Consider the following 10,563-nt stretch of genomic DNA (forward strand, 5'->3'; position numbering starts at 1 on the left):
TTTTTAAAATGTATTCAAAATGGTCATTTCTATTAAATATCACTAAACGGCGTTAAGTGGTGCTTATGTGGTAGACACATGTAAATTACGTGGATGTGCTTACATTACTTTAGTGAATACTAAATTAGGGTTTAGGTTGGGATTTCGAATACGAGGATTGCTCCCCTTGTTGGATTCTGTGATGCGCTTCCCTGCTTCGATTCCATTCGGAGGTGTGCTCCCCTCATTCGATTCTGTGGTGCGATTACGAGTTTAACAGGAAGGACCATTTTGAATACATTTTAAAAAACTTAGGGACCAAATTGAATTTTTTAAAAACCACGGTACCAAATTGACTATTGACTATAGATATAGGACGAAAAAGGTAATTAAAAAAAAAATAAGAGAATTTTTTTTATTAATTAACAATATAAAAAACTTTATTTGATAATTTATTTTAGAAATTTAAACTGGTTCAAATTTCGAATTTTGGGAATATATATATATATATATAATTAGTTTTCTTCTTGGTTTTTAGATGAAAAACCCAACCCAGTGACCATCACCAACACTGTGAGTTTATCATGACAGTTTGTCTCCAACCCACACACTTTCCTTACGCGTCCTTTTCAGTCTTTTTCCGAACCGATCCATGACATGCCACGTTATGCAATCTTCTAAATTTAAATCATCGTAGAATATTTTTTTTCTTATTTATGAATAAGTAAAATTAAAGAAAAAAGGGAAAAAAAAACCACCGACTCAAAATTCTAAAACTTTTGTGCTTGTGGTGGGAGCCACGTCACCGATCTCAATGAGCTTCATCTGAACGTATTATTTAAGATTAATATTATTTCTTTCTTTAATTTCCAATTATTTTTTAAATAATAAAATCCTGATAAAATTACGAATTTTAAAATAAATAATACCTCGAAAGTCAAACACATTACCAGTGTCGGGTCGAATGTTTTTGTGGAGATTCGGTATTCATTAATATGACAGTTTCCATTAATATAAAAATTAATTTTTTTAAATAAAATTATATATTACGCTTTATATTACCTATATATCCTCGCGAAATTACTGCAACATGGTCTTTGTTTGGCAAACCCCAACACGTTGAAATGTTGATCCCCACCGGTTTCACGCGATTCATGGGAACGTCATTTTCTCATACTACACTTAACACCGTTTTTTGACCTTTGCCCCTACTTTTTTTTTCTTCTTTTTTTTTATTCTCTCTCACAAACATCACATTCATTAAGATTTCCATTTTTAATTACGAAACATAAATTCTTTAAAAATATTAATATTTTTTAAAATTTAGTTTAAATATTAAAAAAAGACAATACTATCTTACAAACGCCGGTGAAACGACAAACGGTGCTCTACCCCACCCTCTCGTTTTGTTATATCTACCTCAACACTTCCTCATTGCACTCCAAATTCCGAGTTTTCGTTCCGCGTTCTTCTCTTTCCACCTTCGCCATGCGCAACACAATGCGGAGATAGCCTCTTCCTCTTCCTTCTCAGATTCGCTCTTTCCCGAACAGTAATAGGTTTGTCCAATCATCTTCCTTTCATTTCAAGCTATTCAGATCCACGGACACATTCACCGGAATCGTGCTTTACTCTGTTTACTTTTCGCATTTCGCGGTTTCGCCTGTCTCGGTTCAACGTTTTTCTTTTACCGTTTTCTTGTTTTTTTTTTCTAGCATGCATTTGCGTGACGTTTATGCTATACCGGTGCAGTTCTTTTTCCGGCAGAGTAGATCTGCGCGAGAGTGTTGTTCATTTCGAGTTGAACGCGTCTATGCTTCTTTTTTCAATTCGTGGAATGTCTTGAATCTTTGAAATCTGTCGGTTCCGTAATTCTTGGCAATGGAATCTTCGTTGTTGAATTTTTTTTTTCATCCGTTTTTTCCGGTTGTTTTTATCTCTTTAGCTCGTTCTTGTTTGTTGAATTTGTTAGATCCGGTCGTTTTACTATGTGAGACGATGTTTTCGGGTTGAGAGAGAGAAACATGCATCTCGTTGTGTGTCTGTGTTTCCCCTGGAATTGTGCAAGGCTTTGACAGTCGTCAATGTCGTGTATGAAGAAATTCCGTCGCCTTATGTTTTTGTCAATTTTTTGTGATTTTCCAGATTTGCAAGCTTTTCTATATTTGATTTTCGTTTGATTTGTTGGTTCATGTATGTATTTTGTCATCAAACTGCATGGATATTGGCAATTGAGTGTTCACACTGCTGATCCATGGCTAACAATTGGGATGGTGTTTAATTGTTGTTTTGCTAATGTCCAGGTCTAAACTATCTGTGAACAGTTCCACCCTCTAACAACATGGCTCAAGCTAAATATAGTAGAATAGATAATAATAAGCGATCGGCGTCGAGTTACTTTTCTACAGTGACTATTGTCGTGTTCGTTGCTCTTTGCTTGTTTGGTATTTGGATGATGACGTCGTCGTCTGTAGTGCCTGTGCAAAACGTAGATGTGTCTCAGGATAATAAGAATGAGGTGCAGGATCAGAGTGGGGTGATAGAACAGAGCGAGGGGAAAAAACAGGCAACTGACCCCTCTAATAAAAGTTCTCAACAGTTTGAAGATAATCAGGGTGATTTGTCTGATGATGCAGCCAAAGGGGATAGTAGTGTCGCACCTGATAAAACCTCTGACGGACCAGAAAAAGGAGAAGATAAATTGGATGAAAAGTCTGAAGAGAAACCTTCTGAGGAACCAAAAACAGAAAATCAAGATTCTAATTTTGGCGAGAAGAAGTCAGATTCTGAAGAGAGCGTGAAGAAATCAGATTCTGATGAGAGCGAGAAGAAATCAGATTCTGACGAGAGTGAGAATAAATCTGGTTCTGATGAGAACGACAAAAAACAGGAATCCGATGGGATTGAAAGTAAACCCGAATCAAATGATAGCAAGCAGTTAGATTCAGACTCAAATGATAAGAAAACTGATGATGCAGGTGAAACATCAGATAAGACCGAAGAAAAGGGGGAACAAAGTGGTAGCAAAGACTCTGATGAAAATTCCGATGAGAAGAAAACTGATGACAGTGCCAACAACCAGGTTTCAAATGATGTACTCCCTTCTGTGGCTCAGTCAGATCTTCTGAATGAAAGTACCGCACAAAATGGTTCTTTTTCAACTCAGGCATCAAAGTCAAACAATGAAAAGAAATCTCAAGAATCCTCCAAGCAGTCTACTGGGTACGATTGGAAACTGTGTAATGTCACTGCTGGCCCTGACTTCATTCCATGCCTCGACAACGTGAAAGCAATTAGTAGTCTTCCAAGCACCAAACACTACGAACACAGAGAAAGGCAATGTCCCCAAGAACCTCCTACCTGCCTTGTCGCCCTTCCTGAAGGATACAAACGCCCAATTGAATGGCCCAAAAGCAGAGAGAAGGTAGACATTAACACAAATGCTCGTCAGTTACCATACTTGTTTAAAATTTTATTCTTTCAATAAATAACAAACTGTTTTCATGCAGGTATGGTATTCTAATGTTCCACACACTAAGCTTGCTGAATATAAGGGGCACCAGAATTGGGTGAAAGTAACTGGCGAATACCTTACTTTTCCAGGTGGTGGAACCCAATTCAAACACGGTGCACTTCATTACATTGACACCATACGACAGGTAAAATGTATACCCTATTCTGGTCAGGATTAACGGTTTGTTGCTTTTACTATAGTGTTGAGTCTTTATATATAAATCTGGACAACATTTTGCTGCTTGTTCTCATAAATCAATATTGTATGTGCTATATTACCTTAGGGCACACAACTTATTAGATTTTCTAGATATTAAATGTTTGTACTTTTTATTTAAAACTTAGGGCACAAAATGCTTCCTGTTGATCTAACATTGACATTTATTAGGTGACTGGTACGAGATTAAATTGTCTGATATTTTACATTAATATTGATATCTCCGAAGCAAAGAAATTTTTTGATATTGACATTAAAATAAGTGATTGCAATTTGTTCCATGTCTAACCTTTCGGGGTTGGGGAACCCTAATAGATTGGAACTGTAAACAACTGTACAATGGGATTTGAGGTTCTACATTGAACTTCTTTGACTACAGGAGAAAAAACTGCTTCTGCAAATGTTACTTTTTTGTTATGTCTCCTGGTGGAAAAATCATGTAGGTAAGAACTATGCATATATGCTGTGCTTGGAGACTACCAAAATGTAAGAAATAGATATATCAGCACTATTTCAACTTCTGCCAATAAATTTCTTTAGAAATGAGAGAACTTGGACATGGTAAATGACTAAAAGAAATTATGCTTCATGTGGCCGTTATATGTTTTCTTTTTCGATGCTTGAGTTTTGTACTTAACATACGGAACTTTTATGCTGCAGTCTGTACCTGATATTGCTTGGGGCAAACGCACACGTGTGATTTTAGATGTTGGATGTGGTGTTGCCAGCTTTGGTGGCTTTCTCTTTGAAAGAGATGTACTTACAATGTCATTAGCACCGAAAGATGAACACGAAGCTCAGGTACAATTTGCACTTGAAAGAGGGATTCCTGCTATATCCGCTGTGATGGGCACAAAGAGGCTTCCCTTCCCTGGGAGAGTATTTGATGTGGTCCATTGTGCGCGCTGTAGAGTTCCTTGGCATATAGAAGGTAGCAATGACCTAACTTTGATTTTGATTAGATGAATTCTTGTTCATACAAGCTTGAAATTTTATATAGCGTTTTGGTACTTGCTCGGGCTTGGGATTTAGATTTTAAGAGAACTTGTAAATAGAGTGTACCTGATGTAAAATTCATATAAATTTAACTAGACTTTTTTGGGACTTGCTGCCTGTATACGTGTAGGTGGCAAACTTCTTTTGGAGCTGAACCGAGTTTTGCGACCTGGTGGTTTTTTTGTATGGTCTGCTACTCCTATTTACCAGAAGCGTGGTGATGATGTTGAAATATGGCAAGGTAGACAAGCATATACTGTTTTCTGCATCTTTTAAGCATTTTAATGTTGCTGTATTAGTTCTGACTTTTTCTGAATTAATTTGCAGAAATGAAGAAACTAACAAAAGCACTGTGCTGGGAAGTTGTGTCCATCAGCAAGGATAAACTTAATGGAGTTGGTATAGCAGTGTACAAGAAGCCAGATTCCAATGAGTGTTATGAAAAAGGATCCACTGATCGGCCTCCTATGTGTCCAGACTCCGACGATCCTAATGCAGCATGGTATTTCTTTGTCAATTGAGACATCAACAATTTTTTTCATTAAAAATAAAAACAGAAAAAAGGAGTTTCTAAAGAATTTAATTGTTGATATTCATCTTTCACTCTAATATAAATATTGTAGATTTTTCTATTATTGTTATAGTTACCAACATGTTATATTTGCAAAATTTTATGTTTTAATATCTACACCTAAAAACTATTCACTTTATTCTCTATGCATACATTTTTAATTTTTTTAGTCCCTTCACATTCACATTTTTAATATGTTTTAGTCTCTACACATTTTCAATCTATTTTAGTCCTTGGTGTCCAAATTTGTAGAGAGACTAAAAAATGTGTAAAAACTAAAATGAGTAATTTTTGTGTGTAGAGACTAATCAAATCAAATCAATCTTTATTTGCAAAGGTATAGGGACCAATGAAACACATAAACAGCCACAAATCAAATCTTGTACGGTTCTTTAGTTACAAACAGAGTCTGCTTCGAATGAACAAATGCTTTATTTCTGTAGTTTCTACTTTTTCAATCTCCCGTAGTATTCATTTTATAAGATAGAACACTGATAAACACTACCTTTTTTAAACTTCCCTTGTGCATTAATTGGATAGTTATTATGCACCCAAAAAGGTGTAATATATATAGCTGCTGCCTAATATCTCTGGCTGCAGGAACGTTCCATTACAATCTTGCATGCACAAATTACCTGTGAATTCAACAGAACGTGGGTCACAATGGCCACAAAACTGGCCAGCAAGATTGACGAACTCACCTTACTGGCTGACAAGCTCTCATGTTGGAGTTTATGGAAAGCCCGCCCCTGAAGATTTTACTGTTGATTATGAACACTGGAAACGTATAGTGTCCAAGTCTTATCTTAATGGGATCGGAATAAAGTGGTCCAATGTGCGGAATGTGATGGATATGAGATCAGTCTATGGAGGGTGAGCGAAATTTGGTTTCTCATTTTTCTCTGAATTATGTTAACCTGCTGTTATTGCCACCATGACAAGTTGTTTTTTGGGTTACAGGTTTGCTGCTGCCTTGAAGGATTTGAATATTTGGGTCATGAATGTGATTCCAGTGAATGCTCCGGACACGCTTCCTATAATTTATGAGCGAGGTCTCTTTGGCATGTATCATGACTGGTGTGAATCATTTAGCACCTATCCGAGGTCCTATGACCTACTTCATGCAGATCGTCTATTTTCAAATATTAAGAACAGGTGCTAACAACTATTTCTTTTCTCATTCATCACCAGTAACATCTATTATATACTCATGTTCTTTCTACGGTCATGCAGGTGTAATTTGAGAGCTGTAGTGGCTGAGGTTGATAGGATTCTTAGGCCTGAGGGAAAGCTTATTGTGCGGGACACTGTTGACATCATTAACGAGATAGAAGCTATTGTGAAGTCCATGCACTGGGACGTTCGCATGACTTATTCTAAAGATAAGGTGGGCTTTTTATGTGTCCAAAAGTCTATGTGGCGGCCTAAAGAATTCGAAACACTCGAGTATTCTATTGGCAAGATACCAACATGATTCTTTCCTTTTGGCTGCTCAATATTCTATCTACCTTTACTTCTGCCATTATTTATGTATCATTTTAGTTAGCCCTTTATGTCTTCGTTTTTTCCCCCTTTGGTAACTAATTTTGATCCCTGTTACGATTTGTGTCTTTTGCTGTAACATGGTGCTATAGTTAAGTAAATTTAATCCCATTCTTTCAAATGTAGAGGCTTTTGGTAATTAGTTGAGATTCTTGGAATGTTATAGGAAGATATACACACCATAGTTGGTGGTAATTGTGCCATTCAATACATGGGACAATAGCTATATGTTGTTGATTCAAATATCAAATACTGGAAGTGAAGGCTTAATATTCTTATGTTTTGCAATTTTTGTCTATAGAAATTATAAGGAGCATTGTAAATGGAATCCACATGATTCAGTTTTACAAAAAAGAAAGAGGTCGTGTGGTTCTATACTCTGAACTAAATTATCGTGTTTCATTTATACATATCTATTCATTTTATTCTTTATCATTCTTAGCTCGATTCTTCTTATTTTGCGGATTTCATTTTTTAAAAGCTATCAATTTTTTAAAGGATAATTCAAATTAAATTGACCGTTTTACGCTTCATACTATTTTTCTATGATTTTGTTTCTTATCATCCGCATTTGTTTTCTTCGTAACTTTTTTTTTTTTATATTATCTCATCTATTCTTGTATTTTATAAAAAAAAAGTATCAGTCGGTGATCGTAACAAAATAAATAAAAGACATCCAAAAAAAATTAATTATTTTATCTGATAAGTATTTAGAGTATTGTTATGTCTTTGCCTGTTACAATAACGTGGTATTCAATGTGTAGGAGCTAAAAAAATATACTATATACACTGCTTTAATTAATAGTACAGAATTGTGATGTTGGTATATGCAATATGCATTCCATGATCTCCAATTTCAATTATGTCAAAAGATAACTTAACATCTTAGCTAAATACTCAAAATGACTAGTCCAAATAAATCATTTATTCATGGTCTATCCTGTGAAACTCCAATTGAAGGCATCCAAATATAAGATTCCTTAAAAAAAATTAATTTAATATACAATTAAAAAATAAAAATTAGAATAATTTATAAATTTCCCTTAATGAGATCATTCCTTGAAACATATTAGAAAGCGTAGTTGGTCATTTGATCTCAAAATTGTTAAATGATTTATAACAAATTTTTTACATATTGTTTAACCGTATATAACGAAATTGGTATTTATTTATCATTTGGTTGTTGATTTCCCATATTTTCAAATAACACTTTAAATAGTGAACTAAGAGAAATTATAATATAATCCATTTTAAGTGGTGTAAAAACTACAATATCTCCAAAGCAAACCTAATCCATTTTGGATCTACCATCTCTTCAAAGCATATTGGATAAGTGACTCTTGGTCTAATTCCATACTATAATAAAACAAAGGATATTGTGTTTATTACTTGCAAGTTATTTATCAAAAACTGACTATCTCCAGCTTCAATTATTTTCAGTTTCCCAGTACATATATAATTATACATGTCTTTCATTCTCATACCATGTTTATCAAATTATCAAATCTCCTTGCCTCTTCTCCCAAATATTTGTAATTTCGCACCAAAAGTCACCATGGATTTTTTTATATCTCATTTTAACATTTGTTTAACATAAGTTTCTTCTCCTCCTTTTGGTTTATTGTTTTAAATATGCCTCTGAGTCTGAGTATAAAAAATCTTTCAAATTCACCAACGTTTTCTCATTATCATAATACAGCATGCTCCCTTTTTCTTACACTAAAACTCATTTTTAAAGCAGCATGTGTTTGATTATAGACTTCATCTTTAATGTATGCAAGTTTATCAATAATAATACTTTAACCTTGTTAGTATAAAAGTGATTGACATTCACTTTGGTCCAAACAATTTTTTTTTAAAATTTGACTTCATTGGAAGATATAAATATATATAATTTATATTTTAATCTAAAATAACAAAATATGAAATAAGAAAAGCAAATGGATAAATACTTATAATGATTTTCTTACTTTTAAGGTTGACCAACAACATAAAATAGGAAAAAAAATATGTCCATTCATTCCATTGCACTGAAAAATAATCATGAAGTATTGATAAAGAAACACAAATCTAGGACACATGATAAAAAAAATTCTACTTTTTATTATGATTCCAGAGTGTGATAATATTAAAAAAAAGCAATAACAGAGAAAAGATTAGGTAGATGACGTATATAATTATTATAAAGTTAATTATTTAGATAAGTGTAGGAAGATAAAGAAAGAAAAGAAAGAGAGTTTTGGATGTCAATAATAGCAGTGTAATCTAACATCTGGAGCGAGTCCGGTGGATTTGATTGGTGAAAATCCACAGCACCCATTTTTTTGTTTTCGAATTTTCCTTGTCCTAACCCTTCTTGCATGCCTATTTTTGTGCCTCTCTTTCAGTTTATCTATACAGTAATATGCAACATTATTAACTAACTGATATATATCCAAATCTTCATTTCCTTTATCTCAACATTTTGTATCTGTGATGATGGAAGATGAGAACCATGCCACTTTGCCAAATGCTTATAACTCCGGAAGCCCCGAAAGCCCTTGCTTAAAGACAACCAACACCAACATCAACAACAACATCAACACCCCAACCACACACAACAACAATAATCATAACCATAATAACAACAACAATAACCACAACAAAGAACAAGACAGGTTCCTCCCTATTGCCAATGTGGGAAGAATCATGAAAAAGGTCATTCCTTCCAATGGAAAAATCTCTAAGGACGCAAAGGAAACTGTCCAAGAGTGTGTCTCTGAGTTCATCAGCTTCGTCACTGGAGAAGCCTCTGACAAATGTCAGAGGGAGAAGAGAAAGACCATCAATGGTGATGATGTCATATGGGCCATCACAACCCTAGGGTTTGAGGATTACGTTGAACCCTTGAAAATTTACCTTCAGAAATATAAAGAGATTGAGGGAGAAAAACTTAACATTCCAAAGCAACTTCGTTCTGAACAAAGGCTACAACAACACCAACAAAATAATAGTAATAGTAGCCAAGAAGATAATAATCAACAGCAATTCAATGCTGCATATGCCTCAACCAATCTCATTTCTCAGCCTCCATATGTGGCCACTGATCAGAAGTTTTCACTACCCTTCTCTCCAAACTCAATTCAGAATCACCACATTGATTCAGTGGGCCACTGGTATGAATAAGATATATAAGATCGACCAAGCTTTTCTATGTTTGGTTTCATTTTTAATTTTATAGACATTGCGTATATAGAATTTCATTTTTCATAATAAAGTCATGCATCCACCAGCTTAAAGGTTTCTTTTTCTGTTTCTTCTTTGATACAATCACATATCACAGTTTCAACAAAAGCACTTCTGGAGACACAATTCCATCTTTTTACAACAATTATTTAAGCACTTTTAGGTTTCAATAACATGTTAATTCCTTTTCCATGTGTATCTACCGTAACACATGCACGTCAAGTACTTGTGGGTGGGTATATAGTTGTAGCAATATGAACTCAGATTTTCTGCTTCTCCTTCAACTTTTCTCTCTCTCGTTCTTTTCTTTTCTCAGACTCATCAATTTCACTAAGGATTTATGGTTCTCCTACGTTTATTAAACAAATAATATTGTGAAAAAAACCTTGTGTTTTGAATTTCACAGATTTTTAAGCTTTTTAAATATATTTTGTGATCAATGGAATATTTGTATTGTGAAATTTAGGTCTAGGGTTACTTATATTTTTCGTGAAAGAAATACTTGTGCTGATAAGTTGTT

General features: G+C 34.3%; 2 protein-coding genes across 2 annotated transcripts; both read left to right on the plus strand.

The window, feature by feature from the left end:
• Positions 1–1,337: 1,337 nt before the first annotated feature.
• On the plus strand, positions 1,338–7,106 carry LOC137812494 (S-adenosyl-L-methionine-dependent methyltransferases superfamily protein). Its single transcript, XM_068614486.1, has 9 exons — positions 1,338–1,538; positions 2,283–3,403; positions 3,489–3,638; positions 4,370–4,640; positions 4,836–4,946; positions 5,033–5,207; positions 5,877–6,149; positions 6,237–6,431; positions 6,510–7,106. Exons 2-9 carry the CDS (start codon positions 2,321–2,323, stop codon positions 6,748–6,750), a joined length of 2,499 nt encoding a protein of 832 aa, XP_068470587.1. The 5' UTR covers positions 1,338–1,538; positions 2,283–2,320; the 3' UTR covers positions 6,751–7,106.
• Positions 7,107–9,229: 2,123 nt separating this feature from the next.
• Positions 9,230–10,050, plus strand: LOC137812496 (uncharacterized). Its single transcript, XM_068614488.1, has one exon. It carries the CDS (start codon positions 9,294–9,296, stop codon positions 9,981–9,983), a length of 690 nt encoding a protein of 229 aa, XP_068470589.1. The 5' UTR covers positions 9,230–9,293; the 3' UTR covers positions 9,984–10,050.
• The last annotated feature ends 513 nt before the right edge of the window (positions 10,051–10,563 follow it).

This window comes from Phaseolus vulgaris, chromosome 2 (genome assembly GCF_051622355.1).
Source record: "Phaseolus vulgaris cultivar YP4 chromosome 2, ASM5162235v1, whole genome shotgun sequence".
NCBI classification, from domain to species: domain Eukaryota; kingdom Viridiplantae; phylum Streptophyta; class Magnoliopsida; order Fabales; family Fabaceae; genus Phaseolus; species Phaseolus vulgaris.